General features: G+C 46.4%; 1 protein-coding gene across 2 annotated transcripts; it reads left to right on the plus strand.

Moving 5' to 3' along the window:
• The first annotated feature begins 132 nt into the window (after positions 1 to 132).
• LOC8033285 (galectin-4) lies at positions 133 to 16,427 on the plus strand. Of its 2 annotated transcripts, none has more exons than XM_040212671.3 (8): positions 133 to 401; positions 3,324 to 3,409; positions 5,320 to 5,512; positions 6,877 to 7,005; positions 9,413 to 9,526; positions 12,996 to 13,087; positions 13,782 to 13,962; positions 15,417 to 16,427. In XM_040212671.3, exons 2-8 carry the CDS (start codon positions 3,333 to 3,335, stop codon positions 15,558 to 15,560), a joined length of 930 nt encoding a protein of 309 aa, XP_040068605.1. In that variant the 5' UTR covers positions 133 to 401; positions 3,324 to 3,332; the 3' UTR covers positions 15,561 to 16,427. The 2 variants fall into 2 exon arrangements, with proteins under 2 accessions (XP_040068605.1, XP_029844859.2); XM_029988999.4 differs by having other exon boundaries at positions 154 to 539.
• Positions 16,428 to 19,350: the final 2,923 nt, after the last annotated feature.

Below are 19,350 nucleotides of genomic sequence, written 5' to 3' on the forward strand. Positions count from 1 at the left end.
TATTACTTGCGTACGTAACAAAACAAAAGAGAAAAAAAATAATAAATAAATACAAAAAAATCTACACAGGAATTTTATCATTTGATGTTCGAAACCTACGAAACTGTCATTACTCGTACTATCGAATAAACTGTTTAGAACCTCAACAGCAGTCTGCTTCAGACGTTCGTTCGTATGATTAGCGAAAAGAAGTCGTGTTCGGGATAAGGAACATTGCTCACCTATTACGTGTGACGTCGTTACGGCCGTCCTTATCTATATTTAACGGCCCGGTCAGCCTCGGGCGAGTTGTATACTCGTATCCTCTGTGGTGCTGGGCGTAACCAAGCCGACGACGCGTAGTGGAGGCAGGGGTCCCGTCCGGACATTCTGGAACCTTGAACGGCTAAATCGAACCCTGTGTAAGTTTCCGCCCATTCCGAAAACGCGACGTCCCTGGCCGTCATATTGGCGGTTCCTATTCACGGATGACCGGCAAGCTACTCGCGTATTGCTCCCTGCCAGCGTATCCTGACCCAAGCTTGGTGACGTTCGACCCCGTACGTATTCCATCCGATCCAAGTCCGAAGTTCGAACGTCCAGCGATCTTAAACAGTTGTTATGTTGTGTGGAAGACGCGGCTGTCTTCGTAGCGGGACGTCCCTACGTGTATTCTTTGCTGGGGAGTAAGGCTCGATCTTGATCTGCGTCTCTGAAACGGCACACTTGACCGTTCGTTCGATTAGAAATACATTCTGGTGAAAGGGTAATATCGCGCGACTGAGGTGCAACGATGGGGTGGTGCACGAAATAACCCAATCCCGATTCCCCCGTGTCGATATCCCCGCTGCAAATTCCCCGCGTTATCTCCCCCGAACTCATTTCCCCCGTGTTCCAAAAACTCCGTGCCCCCATCCCCTTATCAGTTCCCCCCGTCCTCTGCCCCCGATTCTCGTTACGGGACGAAAGAAAAGGTGCATACCGAGGGTCAACAAGAACAAAGAAACCTCGAACGCGACCAGGTGAGTTCTATTTAAGGAACTTTCAACATTGGAGGCTTCCCAGACGAGGTTGAGATGCAGGAGATGGAGGTCGAATATTTAAAAACGGAAAAAGGGAAGGAGGCCTTAGTACTAGTCGGATTTAAGTATTGCTTTCAGCGGAAGAACCAAGATGAGAAAACTGCCTGGAGATGTGCTAAATACTGGACAAATAACTGCAAAGCAGCAGTTCTCACAAAGCACGGAAAAGTCGTCAAGACAACACAAGGTGAGCTAATGACTTTCCTTTTTTACTTTCGCAAACTCTCGTATTGCTGTTCAGCTTGAAGGGCACTGAATGAATGAGGCTAAAATCTGCTGCGGCGTTTCATTATCATCACGTCTATGTGTTTCAGAGCACAACCATCCACCTGCTAGCAGCCAACTTCGGGAAGCGCGACTGAAGAATGCACTGAAGCAAAGGGTTAGGTTGGAGCCGCATTTGCCAGCACCGCAAGTGTACAGCAGAGAGATCTTGAGCAGAAGAGAAAGCAGCAACCGAGCCTACCAAGGGACATGGCCGAGATTAACCTTGGAAGACTACATACGGAGACACTCGACAAGCGAGACTTCCTGCTGTTCGACGTCAGCAGAAGTGCAGGCCGTGTTCTTTGCTTTTGCACGCAGGAGCTGCTTTTTCATTTTTCGGAAATGGTTGAAGTGTTCATCGATGGCACGTTTTCCTCCTGCCCGTCATTGTTTTATCAACTAGTCACAATAAGCGCCGTCAAAGAGGGTTTGAGCTTCAATATCGCCTACTTTCTTCTACCTGGGAAGTCTCGAGAAGTATATGTGTCGGCCTTCACGAATTTCAAGACGGCGTTGGACGCTCTTCGTGCACCTCTGTCACTCAGCGTTGTCCGTACGGACTTTGAACTGGCCCTTATCTAGGCTTTTCGTTTTTCCTGGAATCCGGCACCAGGGTTGCCATTTTCACTTCGCTCAAGCAATCTGGAGGAAGGTTCAAGAACTCGGACTTGCCAAGGCTTACCAGGAAGATTCTTCGGTAACGATGTCTGTATGCCAGACAATCAATTTGGCCTTTGTCCCGCCAGCGTTCGTACGTATTGCTTGGCGGGGTTTGAAGGCAACTGCACCACCAGCCCTTGGAGTCCCACAATTTATCCTGTACTTCGAGGATACTTGGCTCTTAGGAAACTACGACACCCAGCAGTGGAACCACCACCAAAACAGCGGAGCCCGGACAAACAACCTAGAGGAGGCCTGGCACCGGTCAGTTCATTTTTCAGTATGGTATAAATTTGCTATAAAAAAATCAGAATGCTTATTTACCAGGAGTTGTAATCCTTGTGCTTTTTATTTACAGAAAAATTAACAACGCCATCGGGAAAGCGCACCCCAATGTCTACACTTTCGTGGAGCACATCAAGCGGGACGAGGCCACTAGCAGAGTCACCCTCCTCCAGGTATCCAACGGCGGCCAAGCCCGAAAGCGACAAAAGAAGTGGGAGATGAAGGACGAAGCCATCAGGAAGCTCGAGCAGCGTCCGTCCAATGGAGAGCTCAACATTCAAGAGTTCCTGAGGCTGGTGCAGCGATATTGCGGTATCTAAGTAGTGGACATTGCTTCAACAAAACTGTATACATTAACATGTTAATAAATCTCCCATAATTTGCAATATTGTCAATCACTGAACTGACACAGGATCACGGAATAACAGTGTGCGTTGGTTTCAAAGAACATCGGAGGTGATCAACGGGCGTCCATATCGTTTCGTTGACACTCGTTTCATCGGCACCATGTTTCGTGAAAAAAACTAGCTTCGTCGCACGTGCATCACAGGGACCCATGTTAATCCAGGCGGACCACCCGTCCACACCGCCTCGCGGCGACAGACACAGGCGACTTATTACAAAAGGAAGCTAATCCGAGCAGTTGGTGTAACAAACTTTTGATGAAACGATATGTCGATGAAACGTCGTTCGATCAACTGATTGCCACTGGATAGAGAGGCACACAAAAGTTACAACATGGGGGAATTGGATACGGGGGTGCTGGCGCTCGGGGGAGGCAAGACGGGGAATTGGACAACGGGGATTTTGACACTCGGGGGAAATGGCACGGGGCATTTGGGACAGGGGAACTGCCACCGGGGGAATCGTGCTACAACCCAACGATGCAGTGGCTGTAACCAAATTACATTGTGTGAAACGACTATAAAAGAGGTTGCCGCTACAATCATTTACTTTTACCAACCTTGCCCAAAACAAACGCTAAGAAAAAAAAGAAAGGACCAACCTTTATGTTTAACTCTTTTTTTTTTTCTATCCAATGAACCGCAGGAAGTTCCAATGGACCTCCCTCTGCAACCGCTTGTCCCCGGGACCATCATCGAACTGACTGGCCATGTCCATAACCACACGAAAAGGTCTGTTGGTTTGCCAACACAAGGAAGAAAAGACAAATGAACATATACACACATGCTTGTCATTCAGAAATGTGTGTTAATCTCTTTGTATGTCCAGCTCCCTTTCAGATATCTTATGTGAAAGAGAGCTAATCTAGACATGGGCACTTGTCTGGTCAGATCGGGGGGTTAACTTATAATTTGCATAATTCCCAAGTCTGGCCGAAAGATTAATTCCGGGTGCTTCTGCAGTATTTTACAGTAGTCACCCATAGATTTCAGAATTAGCTTAATGCTGCCTTTTTTTTCTTTTTAACTTTATTATCACAGTTGTATGGACCCTTTCGTGGCATCAGCACACCTACCATTGATTTAATTTAATCAATGTTTATACCAGAAAAAAAAAAAAGATAGGTGGGTAATAGTGAATAAAGCTGTAAGACTGAATTGATGTGGGTACTGAAAGTGTGTGATTTTGATACTCATTCTTCCCCCTGTTAGTTTCAAATATCGAGACTTCATTTGTTGCAGCTGTACCTGCCTGTTGGGAAATGAAGTAAGGGCACAACACTGTCCAAACACGCAAGGTAGCAGCAAGAAATGCCATTGTGCATGCACGTTGCAAATGCGAAACACTTTCAATCTGCACATATTCTACGTGCCATTCTTTTATTGTCTGCTCGAAATAATTAAGAAAATGTTATAAGCAACCATTTCTCATAAATAGTGCATAGATTTCATCTTGCAAATATTGCAGAACCTTCAGTCTGTACTCATCACCTCAAGAACGAAGCAAGTTTTGCGCATTGTTCTTACGCTGCGCGATGTAGTTCTTACAAGATTTAGCTATCAGAGGAAGAAGCGATGCTTGTGGCGTTTGAAACACTTATGTCGTAATAACATAACGCATATCCAGGATTCCGTGTTTTTGGAGTTTATTTTTGGTGAAATTCGCAGGGTGTCTCTTGGAATTTATTTTTTTTGCGGAAAATTCGTGGTTTATCGAAGTTTGCTTTTTCAAAAATTCCCAATTCTCTGAAATTTAGAGTTCAATTTTACTGTTTTAAAATTTTCAAGATATCCGTACACAAACATACACTAAATTCATAAAAGCTTGTGCGTATCAAAATGATGTTTCTCCAGCTGTGTTTGGTATTGGTGCCCGCAATACCAACCGCCTTACGACAAGTAGCTGAACACCGGGACAAATTCGGTGGTAAGCATAGAAACTCCAGCTGCCCTGCCCCCTCCTATGCAACCTACAGGCTCGTAGCTTTCGTTGTTATAAAACCACAACCCCTTTTCCCTCTAAGATGCACAAATAGTATGTTCCAAACTGGAAACTGGAACGGCAGCATTTGCCGCGACCCCGAAGTACGATGACCCGTAGTTCTGAACAAGTCTCGACGAGATAAACGGTACACCCAATATTTCAAAGGAAACTGAAGCGACCACTCCTCAGAACCACCACCGTAAACCACCATTCTTTTTGCTTTTCGTTTTGCCATCGTGGCCTCGAAATTCCGAGTTTTTCTGTGTTTTCTTTTATATATCTAACAACACGGAATTCTACACATACCTAATCTAAAATGCCCCTACGTATATCTCAAATCCCTAAAGGGGGAAATTGGTATTGCTCTGGGAGGAATCAGACTTTTTTTTTTTTATCAACATCATCATCATCATCATCATCATTACTACTACTACTACTCCTGTTTTCAAGATGAAAATGAACATATAGCTATGTGCAGATTGGAAGGGTTCCAGGGACACCTGGTAGATGGCGCCAGCTAGCGCCCGCACATTCTCTCGCCGTAAGAGGTTGAGAGCAGTTGCAGCGCGGTCGGTCGGACATTTCGCGTCTCATGTCGCCCGGGCCTGCTGACTCTGCGACGAAGAGAAATTGAAGTGTGCCGACGTCGCCCTTTCAGGTTCAGCATCAACCTGGTGACGGGAAAGGGCGACATTGCGCTGCACGTGAACCCCCGCTTTGACGCGGGGAACACTGTGTTCAACACGCTGCGTGGCAACGAGTGGGAAACGGAGGAGGTCGTCCAGTCTGTTCCCGTTCAGCACGGACAGAACTTCGAGTGCATGATCCTCGTGGAACAGATGGACTACAAGGTGCGTCTTCTCGAGTTCTGTTTGCTGTGCGTTAGTTGCGTAACTGGCCCTTGGTTGGTACTGTCATTTTCGTTAATACAGACACCTCCGCCCGCACCCCCCCCCGCAAGTCGTGCGTAACATGAGTTGTCCATAATAATGAGGCAAAAAGGCATTATTTTAACCCTGGAGAGTGGAGACCTCCTTGTCCTCTTCGTCTCCACTCTGCAAGGCTAAAATAATGTCTACACTCAGCCAGCTCGCCCGCACTCTTGCTTTAACTTCACAAAAGTGTGAGTGTCTCGAAATTTTTGTCTAATATTTTGTCCGTATTAATGGGGTCCGTACTAATGAGGCATGACTGTAACTTACTCCGTTTGGAAGTCAGTGTCTGAACTTGCCTAACCGTTAAGTTTGTGAATGCCCTGTATTGTGTCTAGCTCATCTACGCTTGCTAGAAATGTTTTTTTTTTTTTTTTTTTTCTTTTTTTTTTTTGCTTTATGAGGGGTCATGCGTGCATTGGGTATTTGCACCCATCCTAACATAATGCATGACCTTGGACATCTCTGATGTTATTTAAGATGAAAATTAAAAGAGTGAATGCAGACCTACAGAGATAAAATTGGATAATGCCCAGAAAAAAACAACAGTGGAATGTGTATTCCTCTTTTCTTTTTTTTACTCCCTCACCCACTTTTGCACGAGAAACTGAACAAAAAAATATGCTGCATTTTCTTTTTGCCCTTTGCTCTAAGAGAGTCGCACGTGAGGTGACACGTGCTGTGGCAGACATTATGACGAATAGTAGAAAACACACTCTAAACTAAACATCCTCATTTTCTATATTTCAGCTCCTCTATGTGCCCTTTAACCAGAATTCAGAATGATTATCATGATGCATGTCAAGATAACTGACATTTTTAACTTTCTCAAGATTATAATCTACATGCGTAAATGGATGTTATTATGCCAAGGCACGTCTTCATATGTTTTGGTTTTGTTTCCCTAGCGTTTGTTGTTCGAGTTTTAATACTGGCTTTTATGTTTGATGTCAGTGTAGTGCGCACCACACGGGAGACCGATACGGTTGTCTGTGGGCATGAGCGAAAAAAAGCATTATTGTTATTAATATTATTTTTTACATTGTGTGCTTTCTTGTCGGGATCAGTCCTACGAGTCTCAAAATGATACTTGGCAGAACTTTGAGCACCCGCAATAGATTATTATTATTCACTCTCCCTCAAGAGGGCCGGCACAGAGGGGATTCGTCGCATCGCACGAGATGCTCTTGGAAAAAAATTGTGTCTGAGAATCACTTTGCCATCCCTTTCGACATATAGTATGAGCGAGCGTTAACAAGACCCACCTCTCGTCCCTTGTCCAGGTGGCGTTCAACGGCATGCACTTTGCGGAGTTCAAGCACCGGCTGCTCTTCTCCCTGGTGGAGCGGCTCAATGTCGAGGGCACCGTCACTATCCACACGGCGGAGCAAAAGCCTCCGCTGGGAACGGTGGTGGGTGCGGACGACACGAGTCTTTCTAAAGCGACGCCTTCATATGGGTACCTTGCACGAACCTCGCTTGCTCCTGTTAGCATTGGTTGCAACGTGGCAAGGCAACGGAGCGGAGCTGTTGGTTTGCTGCAGGGTGAAGAGGAAAAATCAATGTGATTTAAATCGGATGTGTTCTTATAGGATGATTTAAAGGGGTACGGAAACAAAAAATGAAATATTCAAATTCCGTAAATGATAATCGCACGTTTGTATTTTGAACGATTGGCTATATTTTTCGTTCCAAACAATGCACTCGAGCAAGCGCTCGACGAGAAGCGAGCGGAAAGCGCGATGCATCATGGGATGTCCGGCGCAAACAAAAACAGAAAGAAAAGATTTCCCGCGTTCGTGGAGTAGCAAGGCAGACGTGCTTATGAACTTTGCCCTTGGTGGCGTTGTTGGCGTTGTGGTGGTGTCAATAGCGTCAGCGCGTTACAACCGAGCCGCTCGAAGTACCCGTGGGGTGACGAGCGTGTGGCTGGCCCAAGGAGCACGTAGCTTCCACAACACTGGCAGCTTAGGGCTGAATGGGGTGGGGAAAGCAACCTTTGTTAGAGTTTTGAGCGACGGGCTAATCTTCTAGGGGGAGAATGGCTGTTTCCGGTTGCACGAACGAGGGTCCGAGAAAGAGGGGAGTCCTTCCTTTCCGTCTTCTTGGACCGTTTGATACAGTGTGCGATTAAGGAAAATGTTGAAATTCCAAAAGACGGCGCTGCTCCGAAGGAATCTGCTACGTCACGACTACGTAGCAGATTCTACAACGTTGCTAGACTACCTCCCAAATAGGCTCCGCATGCATCCACCAGGTGCACATTGAAAGATTGTTTATTTAGCTTTAAAATTAGTTTTCTTGTGCTCTTCAACGGAAGACGTGTTTTTGAGGTTAGGGTGCAACATGCAACACATTAAAGCTAAAAAATGAGCGCTGAAATTTCGTTTCCCTACCCCTTTAAATCAAACCTTTCCCGCAAAAGCAATTCTGAAATATTTTTATTTTCCGTTTGTCTGTCGTTTGATGCTCTTTTTATGCATTTGTCTTGTATTTAAATCAAAGAATCCTCAAGCATGAAAGATTTTTAAGAAATTTAATGTAAGCAAAAAAAAAAAAGTGCTTTTGAAAAAATTTAAGCATTTCACTTACACTTTGTTTGCCAGCAATGTAATATCATATTGAAACTAAATCATGATGCAAAAGAAACCAAAGCTAGAAAAGTTATTTCCTACTGCAATCAAGTCAGAACTCGATAGAAAACTAAAATACATTTTTGAAATAATTTAGAAACTCAAGCTGTTTTTGCTCTAGTAGGGAATTGGAGCAATAAAATGCCGTTAATTAAACCATACGTTACATTCAAAGTAATTATTTCTTTGCATTGTCATCAGTGATTGAACGAACTGATATATATCAATCTGGCAGGTTGAAAAATATATCTACTGCAAAGTCCCGAGCAAGCGCCAACTCGTCCTAAGTTATACAGAATTATATACAAAATTTGGAGATAATCATGTTAAACTGGAAAATGGGAGGTCGATGATATGTAAAGACGTGTCCTTTGTCTATCTTCCGGTTTGTGCATCTTCCGAATGTCACAGGATCGTGGGGTGGGTGCTTATTGTAGAGCGTGTAAATTATCCGTATCTTACGGTGGTGGTAAAGGGGTATTCACACGAGGGAGAAATCCCGGGGATTTCTCCCCGACACGCGCGCATCACGAGATGAAAACGCGAGGCTTTTGCACATCGGAAAGCCTGTCGTTTTCGTCGCGGGATGCGCGTGCCGGGGAGAAATCCCCGGGATTTCTCCCTCGTGTGAATACCCCTTAAGGAATACCTATTTTTCAGCTACAGTGATTTGAATCAAATAATCTGATTTAAACAAAATAAATATAATTTATGTAATTTTTAAAAAATTTGATTTTTTAAAAATCTTGATATGCTGTCATAGCGTAAGCGACCAATGGCGTTGCACCGTGTGGAGTGCTGGTGGGGGGGTGGTAAACATTGCACTAACACTCTCCCCTCTTGCCCTCCTCTGTTGTGTAGAAAGGGGGCGGGGAGAAAACTGCACATAGTAGAATAATCCAGTAGGTGCAAAGGCATTTCACGCAAGTGCCGTTGAACCTTCGTCGCATCTCGTAACATAAAGCCGGACAACTTTCCGGTGTGTTGATTCCTGGAAGGCCGAACGACCCCTCTCGCGGGCTACGCACTCGGACGAAGACTCGCGTTCTCCGCAATCAGCCTCCATCGGATCTCAGGTGCCTCGGTCGGGATTCGAACCCGCCTACCGGAAATCCATAGGCGAGCGCTTTGCCTCAGAGCCACCGAGGGAGCTGACGGCGTGCACCGTCTCGCGATTTCCACGCAGCTGCCGCCCATGGAAGGTGTCGGCATGGCCATGCCGTGCACCGCCCCGGTCATGCTCCCGACGGGCCTTGCCACCTTGGAGCCGGCCAACGAGCCACAGACCGTCTACAACCCGGTAAGCCATTCACTGCAATGTAATGGTACAAATGCGTCGCATGTACGTTTTGATGGCAAGGAGCGAGTCGGCCCCAATGGGCGTCTGGTGTTATCGCTGTGGATATGAAATTTGGCCGGCGCAGTACCGTTGCTGCCTGGTCTTTAATCGTGCTGTAGATGTAGAGATAGAGGACCGCACGCCGGCACGACACCCATCCAGCCCCCTCGATCACCGATCCTCCCGATTGCAATGTTCATGCGTGAAAGCAGTGTGAACTGGAGGCTTCTTGCGGGGAGCCAAATGACCCTAGTTTCCCTTACGATGTTACGTCGTCGTGGCATTCTGGCGACTCCTCCCGTTTCTGCTAGTTGCTGTTGGCTACCATCTCTTCTCTCCCCATTTTGCCACTTCTGAAGCTTTTATTTTATGCTGGAAGCATGGGGACCTTATACTAAGCACTGCATACCGAGTATCTACCAATATAAGAAAAAAAGAAAAAGAAAAGTATTTTTTGTGGCTTTTTGGGGTTTGTAACGGGTGACACTACCTTCAACTGACGACTTTTAAACCAGTCGCTCAATATCGATGAAATTTAAAGGGTTTATTCATCTTGTTGCGTAAATGCACTGTCTGATGTTTCATTTCCGTAGGACAATTTTCCAATAAGCTACAGGGGGAAGTAAACACCAATTCATATAAGTCGCCTCACTTGGCAAGGAAATCTATTGCATAAAATTGCTGCAAAATAGATTGAGCATTTCTAAGCTTCAGCTGTAACTGGATTTCGGCAATGTGGCTATCTATTTTTTTACCCTAAAATCTGTGCTTTTTAATACAAAATGACAATTTGAAAAGTGTTCCACATAACGGAGCATTTTGTCCTCATCAAAACCCTACATTTTGTCAATAAGAACTTTATTTAAATAGAAAAATAAATATCTATCTGCATTCCTCAGTAAATTTCAGTTCAGAAATATCCACAGAAAAGAATAAAATTCAGCAATTCATTGAAATGATAGACTTCCTAAAACGAAAGTTGCTGCAAAAAGTGAAACTGAGAAAAACCTATTTGAAGTTTCCTCACCACTACATCTGATTTTACTTGTGGTGGTGGCAACTAAAAGGCACCAAGAGCATAGATGGTGCCTTCCGCTTATACCCAATTTCCTGCACGGCCTTACTGAGCGAGTCCGAGCTCAAAATGCTTTCTTCGAGTGTCATCTTGTTGTCGACATGTGGTCATTGATTATGAAATGAGGAATTGGATATGCTTGCAACGCACAAACCAGCGTCAGCAATTACGGGCAGGGCAAGCATCATCGAAATACAAAGCAAAGAAACCCACGTGACCTTTCATAAACAAATGCTGGTTGCAGTTAGTTTTCTTTTCAATAGGGGTGGGCTTTTTGGTTCTTGGCCATGTGCATAGACTCTTCCATGGGAAACCTAGACTTCTATGGTGTTTTTGCCCAAATAGAGATTACTCTCGAATAAATATGTTTAGTGTACTGAAAATGTGAAGAAATGCTCTTTCCAACAAGAGTATAATCGTTATTCTAGGGCGTACTGGTGCGGAGCTAAAGCTGTTAGAAAATAGGAAATGTAGAAGCTTTACATTTCCAAAACGTGATTCTGCATCGTTAATTTATCAAAAATGTTTTATTATCCGTAAATATTTCAGATATTCCAGTAAAAATTTGCATGCACTATTAGTTGTTAAACCACAATAAATAAAAAAAAGATATTTTTTTTAATTGCAATTTTTAGGTGGTGTCCCCTGTCAAACTTGAGGAGTGAAGCACTGGAGTCTAGTGCTTCACTAAACTCTAGTGCAGTGGTCTCAAACTCATTTGAGCATGAAGGCCAGGTAGCCGACACTGGGAAGGCAGAGAGCCAACGTCAAGAGGGGGGGGGGGGTAGAGTGACACGATTTAAAGACGTCGTGCTCTACGCTTTTTGTAAACTCAGTTTTGCTAGTGATATTTTTAGATTTGATTTGTTTATACGACTACTTTGGGCCCTGACCTGACGTGATAACAATAATTAAAATGACACCGCCCCACCAAAGTGCTTGCATTTTTAATGGAACAAAAGAGCAAGTACACTTTCGTTCCCGTTGCTCAATTCACTCGGGAATTAACCAAGCTCAACATTTATCTAAAAAAACAATAAGTTATTTTGCAATTCTTGCTTTCCTGACGATTTGTACTACAACACCCATACTTGTTTTTTAATGGTGATATTCTTTTTTTTTTTTTAAGGTGAGAATTCGAGTTTGTAGCTTTGTCTTCGGCAGTTGCTCCTGGTGATAGAGAGTTTGCGCAGCCAATATATATCCTTCAACAAAGAGCTCGCGCTTGCAGCCTAGCGGAATAGTTCTACATTACAAAAAGCTGGGAAGCAAAAGATGAAGCGAAACAAAGGACAAATGAACGCAGATAAGTAAAACTTTTAACTAAAAACTATGTGAATAGTTAAAAGAGCGGAGCGACTTTTCGAGCTTAAATAAATCGGTGAGATGAGATTACTATGGTGCATGCCATTTCTAGCACTCGAGACATGGAACCGGGACTCGTAGCCGGTTGCCTGTGGGCCGCGTCCCATCATGTCATGGGCCGCATGTTTGAGACCCCTGCTCTAGTGCTTCGTCTACCACAAAATGTCTCGCGGATCGCACGGCACGTCGGAGCGATGAGGGAATCCGGCAAGGCGCCTGCCAATCACGGCGTGAAGCGAATGCATACGATGTCGTAATCGATAGGCAGCCGGTCGAATTCTGCCGTCTTTCCGAACCCTCGTACGGACCGCGAGACATTTTGTCATGCACGTGTCCCACCCTTAACCTTTTGACGGTCGAGTTTTTTTTTTTTCCCCTAAAGACATTACCCAGTGGTTGGGTTTTGTTTCCAAAGGAACGGTATAAAAAAAAAAAGGGGGCCAATTCGCAACATTCTTTTTGCTTTCTTGTTTATCTGGCGGGAGCAGAGACAGTGCTTGCAAGCTGTTCAGGTCTAGAAGCATCGAAGGAAAATATGCAAAAAGTTGCCACCTTTCTTCTATTCGGTGTCATTTCGGCGCATCCGCTTCCGCTACATTCCGGCTGTTTCAGATTCCAAACCAGAGGTACTTTATAGAACTCCTCTATCTGATGGTAAGCTTCTCGTCCTCCGAATTAAATTCCGAGAAGCGTTAAAAGTCAGAGTTGACACAGCTGGCGCTCCAATCGTGACTACCGCCAGAGCAGCCGACGTGCAGAGCGACCATCTCGAGCGTATCACGTGCGCAAAGCGTCAAAACAATTTCAAAACTATAAATATAGCCCCAGCAAATCGAAATACTGCGCGAATATGTTTCTAGTTCGCCCAAGAATCGCTCCTTGGAGCGCTCGGACAGTAGAAGAAAGAATGATGTTCCAATTTTTCTCTGTCAAGCATTCATCCTTCGCGTTGAGGGTGTGGTGGTTCAAACCCCGTGTTTCGCATTGCAGCCGACCCCGTTCTCCCACCCGCTGCCCGGCGGGAGGCTGGCGCCCGGGCTCATGGTGTACATCAGCGGCAGGCCCCACTCGGAGGCAGTCTCGTAAGGCCACCCAACTTTTCTTACCTGCACCAATCTCCAGAAAGGAAATCGTCTTTCATTGCACCCTTTTGTTTCAAAGTCGACTTTCCGCCGCCGCCACGACTGCCAAAGTTCAGTGCTGTAAGTGGCGCGATCTAGTGGAAGCAGCGTGAACTTGTGCAATCGTTTGCCTGGCTCTTTCTACTTTCTATCCCTTCCTTTATTTTCTATAATACCAGTTTGCTTAGTTATCCAATCTTAAAGGGGTTAAGGCTGAAGGGAATAAGTGAGGTCCGGTGTCGTGTGATGTGCGTTTAGGACTGGTGATGCGCTTCAGGCGCCGTGGATGTATCGCAGTGAAAAGGCAGAGAGCTTTCGAAGGGAAGGAGGTATGAAATAGTCTGCTGTGTTTTCAAATTTTCGCACTGAAACTCAGGCTTTTGACTTTCTTTCTTTTGGCCCATTAAACAATATGCTATTAGTAAATTCCCAAGCGAAAGTTATTCATCCCCAGCCCAAACCTTGTTTCACGGCCGGCACGTTGTCCAGACGACGTGCACCCAAACCCGAATTCGGAAAGAGAAATAGTTGTACCCTTGTGCCGATTCTTAATTCGTGGAATTCGGGGACCAGTCAAAGCTGCGTTCCGGGCACCTTTGCACCACTAATACTGCGTGCCTTTTCCCATTTTCATCTGTAACCACCGCCGACGCAGCTTCTCGGTGAACTTTGCGTGCGGAGGCGTCGGCTCGGACGTGGCGTTCCACTTCAACCCCCGATTCCGGCACAAGGAGGTGGTGCGCAACACCTTCGTCGACGGCGACTGGGGACCCGAAGAGAAGAAGTGCCACAAGTTTGTCTTCCACCCCGGCGTGCACTTCGATATGCTCGTGCAGGTACGGCAGCGGTCGTTACAGATCAAATTGCGGAAAACGTTGCCGGGAAAGGAGAACTACCGGGCGAAGGAGAAAGGAGACCTGATCCGGCCTTTTTCTGCATCTGCAATCCCTGCAAGCTTTATAATTTCTAAATTTGTCAGCTAGTTCTGAATAAGGACCTTACCTTCGCATTCCATTCCTAATTCGAACCGCGCCTTTTCCAAAAACTGGCAGGTTTGCCAAAGAAGCACGAAGGAGCTTTTTGGCTCTATTGTCCGCTGTAGTACCGTATTTTCCAGTCTGTAAGTGCACCGTTATAAAAATGGGTGTAACCGTACGAGTCGCAATCCCCTGAAAGGGGCAGTTTTTTTCGAAAAGTATTGCGCTACGAGTTTGAGCACTGCATACGATGCGTGGACAGAAATACGGGTATGATAAAGGTTTCTGTAATGTTTTCGAAACACTATCGCTCAAAATGAATGCTCCACGATCGTAATGCACAGAGAGGGCACTATCAATATTAATAGAGACTGCTTGCAAGGGCCGGGATAGCGCGATGGGACACCATGAAAATTGGTGGCGACATGTAACTCGGAAGCAAAACAGAATGACAAATCCGCCGCATCCGTAAAATCGTGTCTTTCTTTAATGCATCGGCACTTGGGCTTCTGCCTTCAAGTCGTCTTAGAGAGTCTACTGATCTTGAAAATGGTGCCTATTGATAACTAATCTACTGATAGGCCTATTGCTAAATTACCCGAGCATCAAGGAGAATGCAGGGAATGGTGTTCCACGTGCCGGCGTCTGCAGCAGTAACTCTTCTAAAGCAAAAGCCTAAAACAAATGGCATCTTGCATATGTGTTCGTCAACGCTTTATTTTGGTTATTTACTTTCAATCTTTGATACGGGGAAGGAGTGCGGCAGTGCGAGCATAAAGTTTTCGGTCACGCACACGAAAAATCCACGGAACCCTGGCCATAAACAGCTTCGCTGTAAAAGTACGAGACTGGCCCCACTTGTCGACCCAATACTATGGCGCCTGGTATCCGTTTCCGATCGTTGCGTTTGTTTATCAACGTCTGCCTCGCGACGCCGTAGAAGTGTCATGTCGTTGCCAGCTGCGATGCCGGCTGTGTCGCAGCAGTCGTGGGGGACGTCGGAGCGCCCGTTCTGCCGCAGGTCGCTCCACTGTCTGCGTAGAGCTTCGGCAGCTGGGAGTTGGGACACCGCGATGGAGGCGGCAGCTTTTGCACTTGCTCAAACGTTTTGGCCGGGTCTTCTTGCACCGTCGTCCGGGATCGCGATGTCTGACAACACGACAGGCTGGCTCGCGTAACTTCGTTTGTGGCCGCTTTGTGACCGCTTCCAACGTGCGGGAGGGACGGGACGCCAAGCGCACCGGTCGAAGGCGCGTTCCAAGCGCCGTGCCGACACCGGCCGACCGCAAACTCGACCGTCTCTTTCGCAACAGGTGCTGCCGGACAGGTTCAACGTGGCCGTCAACGGCCAGCACTATGTGGAGTACCAGCACAGGCTGCAGCCGCTGTCCAGAATCAGCCACGTCACGGTGGAGGGCGACGTCCTGATCGCCTCCCTCCGCTGCCAGTACGCCTGAGCAGCTGCCGCAGAACCCCGTCCGGTCGCCGGCTCTTGCTGTCCGGCGTCACGTTGGGTCGTTGCAGTCAGCGTTGCCTCTCGAAGCCGAAAAGTTCACCGAAGGTCTCATTTCGGCGGGTCTACAAAAGGCCGGTTCGCACGTACGTGTTTGAGTGCGACGGAGCCCGTTGCCACCGCCGACGAGGAGAAAATAAACTGGTGCCATCTGTTAGGCTATCCCCCAGAACCCCTTCGATCTGTGTCCAACTAGAGCAAAAGTCTTGCCGTGTATTTGTGACATCAAATCTACGCGCAAGCTACGCGACAAAGAACAGTCGCTTGCAAGATTCTTGGGACCATTTCGAGCGCAGAGCGAAAGAATGGTGTCTAAAATATACGCAGGTCGGATAGTGTTCAGGGGCTGGCCAACAGATGGGACCAGCGTGTTCTATTTTCGTAAGCGGCTACAACGGGTTGCGACGCAGTCAATGACGCTCGAACGCAAACGCGCGAACTAGCCTTAAGGTTGCAGCAGTCAATTAGTCAGATTCCCACCAGGTTGTTGATTTTTTACACGTTTTATATGTAGTTGGCAATGCTCAAGCAGTTTTGGTGCTCGACAACAGTGTTTCGAGTCCATACGATAGAGGTTGCCAGTATTTACCTTGTTTTTGTTTGTGCGCGTTATCTCTCGAACTCCCTTTCTTGTGTAGTCGGAGGCACCCCTCGTTGATGATGTTCAAATGCTTTATTCGTGCACTGCACGGAAATGGTGGCGTTTTTTGTCGCTTGCTCAAAATGTGCTTTTTTATGCCAAAATTAACTGCGGTTTTGTGCACAACTTTGTGACTGCAGATTGACCGAAATAAAGCTTGTTGGTTTGCAACTGTCTGTATGTCTGCAACTTGACTCGTAAAAAAATGCGAGAAAAAAAAATGAGACGTTTACAATTCCCTGTAATGCCGAATTAGAGTGCAGCTTTTGAGGAGGGGAGGGCATGAAGAGGAGGGTATCCTCTCCTGCTCTTCTCTACCCTCTCTTCCTCTCTCACGACGTTACTCGTGACCCTTGTGACGTTAGTCGAGGACTTAACGAGTGACCTTCGTGACGTCACTTGTGACCCCAGTGACGTCGCACATGACGTCATTATGGGAAACGTCCCATAATGCAACGCGCGGTTACACCAACGGCGACTCCATTCGAGCCGGAAACTGGCGCCTAAAAGCTGTGCTGTAAAAGGTGCTGGGCTCGTTTGTGCACTCTCGGTTTTTAATGCTCCGGCTGAGCCACAAGTGCAGTCGGAACAGCTCTGGCAGTCCACCCATATGCACATTGAAAAGGACTGTTTTCCAAACCTCCCAAAAAGGACCCATGCAAAGCCTCTTATTATGCACAAGCATTTGGGATCCTTTGCCTGCAGAGTTATTTATTGGTTTGCTCGTTGAGCAAACTGACGAATCAATTAGCACACATCACTTCAGGTTCTCCTGCTAAATTTAGCGGAGAAGCATTTCCCAATGAATGTAGCGGGAAAATTTTTATGCTCAAGTTAGCTATCGAGCTATAACAGATATGGACGTATGCAATTTCACAGTTGATGACTGCAGAAATGCTATTGCATTTAATAAAACAAGAAACCGTATACACTTGTGGACAAAGGACCAGTTCCCATAACCAAAGTTGCTCACAGGTGTCACGGTTCGGCCGGAGACGTTGCGAATGCGATAGAGGCGAGGCCGAAAACGAATAATTTACAGCCCATTATATTTACAAAAAAAAAAAGACAAAGATATAACGGAAAGCATGGGAGTATGTACACAGTAAAAGGGGAAATAATACACACACGGTTAAGCACATCTACAGTTCTAAGAAATGAAGCTGTTCGGAGCAGGCCTTACAGTTTAAGTTTGTTGCGTCGACGAACCAAAGCGACTTGCCCAAGGGAGCGAAGGCCCCTGTCTCCTAGGCGCCTGAAGGGGAGTGTGGAACTCTCGCCGCGACAGCTTGTGCACAGCAAGGGTCGGGCGCGTCCTGGAGCATAGCCATGGACCCCATGCGCCGCTTCCTCCCGGTCTCAGTCTTCGATTACAACTCTCACGCCGTCCTCTTCTTTTTCTTCCCCTCCAAAAATCGTTTTCTCGTGTGGCATCGTCTTCTTTCTTCTTGCCCCTTCAACTTCCTTTTATGTCATGCCTTAGAATCATGACATTACCCCCCGCAAACGAGAATTTCATAACATGAAGTTCTTTCTTGAGATCTTCATCTACAGAAGGTGCTGGCTTGCGGTCGTCGACCACCAACCACAATGGCTATCATTCACAGCTACACTTTCACAACACAGGTTTCTTGAAGAGCTTTCCACTCACAAATCATTGCGTCCAATCACAATCGTTCAGGAAACACACCGTGAAAAAATGAAAGCACGATCACTGAGCGCTACGATCATCTCAAATCCGAATAATTACGTAAAGAACAAAAATCACCGAACAAAGGAGCACCTTTCCGAAAATCAAAGGCTACCACGTGCCAAAAATACCGCAAAGCGATTGCCTTCCAACGTTCAACCTCCTTTCATACTTCGCTTTCGTAGTACAAGCTACGAATACAAAAACAGCTTTCTTCGTGGCGAAGGCAATACCAACTTGCCAAGCAGAATCTACACATACAAAACAGATATGCCTACAAACAGTAGCATTGACGCTTGCAAAAAAGAAAAAGACCCAGCCTAATCGTTTCAGCCAGTAATGCAATCAAATCAAAGTGCTCAGCTACCCTCCCAGTCTTGGCCTTTTGGCCGTCCAGTCCACCAAAACGCTCCATAGTATCTCAGGGTAACAGCTCAACTTAGCGCGGTCAATCGCGATAGGGTAGGTCGCAATTCCAACGTCAGGATAGCGCGCGCTTGGCTTCTTGTTTGACATTTTTACTCCGCTGCACACTGTGACCTTTCACTTGCGCGCCAATTCGTGGCCGCCTAAGCTTACCGTTGCACTTCCCTAGCAGCGTCTTTTGAGCGTTCAACCGGGGTCTCCACTGAGCACTCCGGTGAACCACACGTGCCAGATGTTTTCTGATCTTTACTTTCTGACCAGCAGAAGTAGCCCTCCGTACCTTAGCACTCCCTGTGCTTTGCTGGGCCTTCTTCAGTACGACCATGGGCCGCATCATCACCTCAGCATCTTCTCCACTTGCAAGGGCTGAAGCTTCAGCTTCCTCACCAGCTCTTAAACGGGGATCCGAGTCTCCGAAGGACGCTCTCTTACTTTTCATCTTGTCGTTTTCTGCGACAAGCGGACAAGCCTCGTCAGAATTTCCCGTAAGCTCCGCAGCTTTCCTCATTTGTAGACCTTCTCTCTGGAGTGAGGCCTCATCCTTCCACATCTCTGCACCATTTTGTGCCTCCTCTACAGCTTCCAGCAGCGCTATCATTTCCTCCAGGTGGTTGCATTCAGTCTTTATGCGTGCCATTTCCGTGGCGCTTTCTTCTCTCCACTGTTGTTCCTTTCCCGAGGCAAAGCGCCCTTGTTCGCCTTCTTTTCGTACCAACTCCTGCCACTTTTGCTCTTCTCTCAGGTCAGCCTTTTCTGCCTCGAGCAAACCGTTCAACCATTCTTTCAGTGCAATTCCTTCTAATCCAACAGCGTTTCCAATCTCTTGCACTTTACACAGATCCATGTTATCCACTTTCACTTCGAGCGTTATTTTTAAGGAACTTCCATGGCCAAGAAATAACGAGACTGGGTACTCACTGCCGGCACATGTTTCACCTAGTAATTACTCGCTCTAAATTACACCTCTGTGTATCGGCA

Source organism: Ixodes scapularis, unplaced genomic scaffold (genome assembly GCF_016920785.2).
Source record: "Ixodes scapularis isolate PalLabHiFi unplaced genomic scaffold, ASM1692078v2 PGA_scaffold10__122_contigs__length_95168666, whole genome shotgun sequence".
Lineage (NCBI taxonomy): Eukaryota > Metazoa > Arthropoda > Arachnida > Ixodida > Ixodidae > Ixodes > Ixodes scapularis.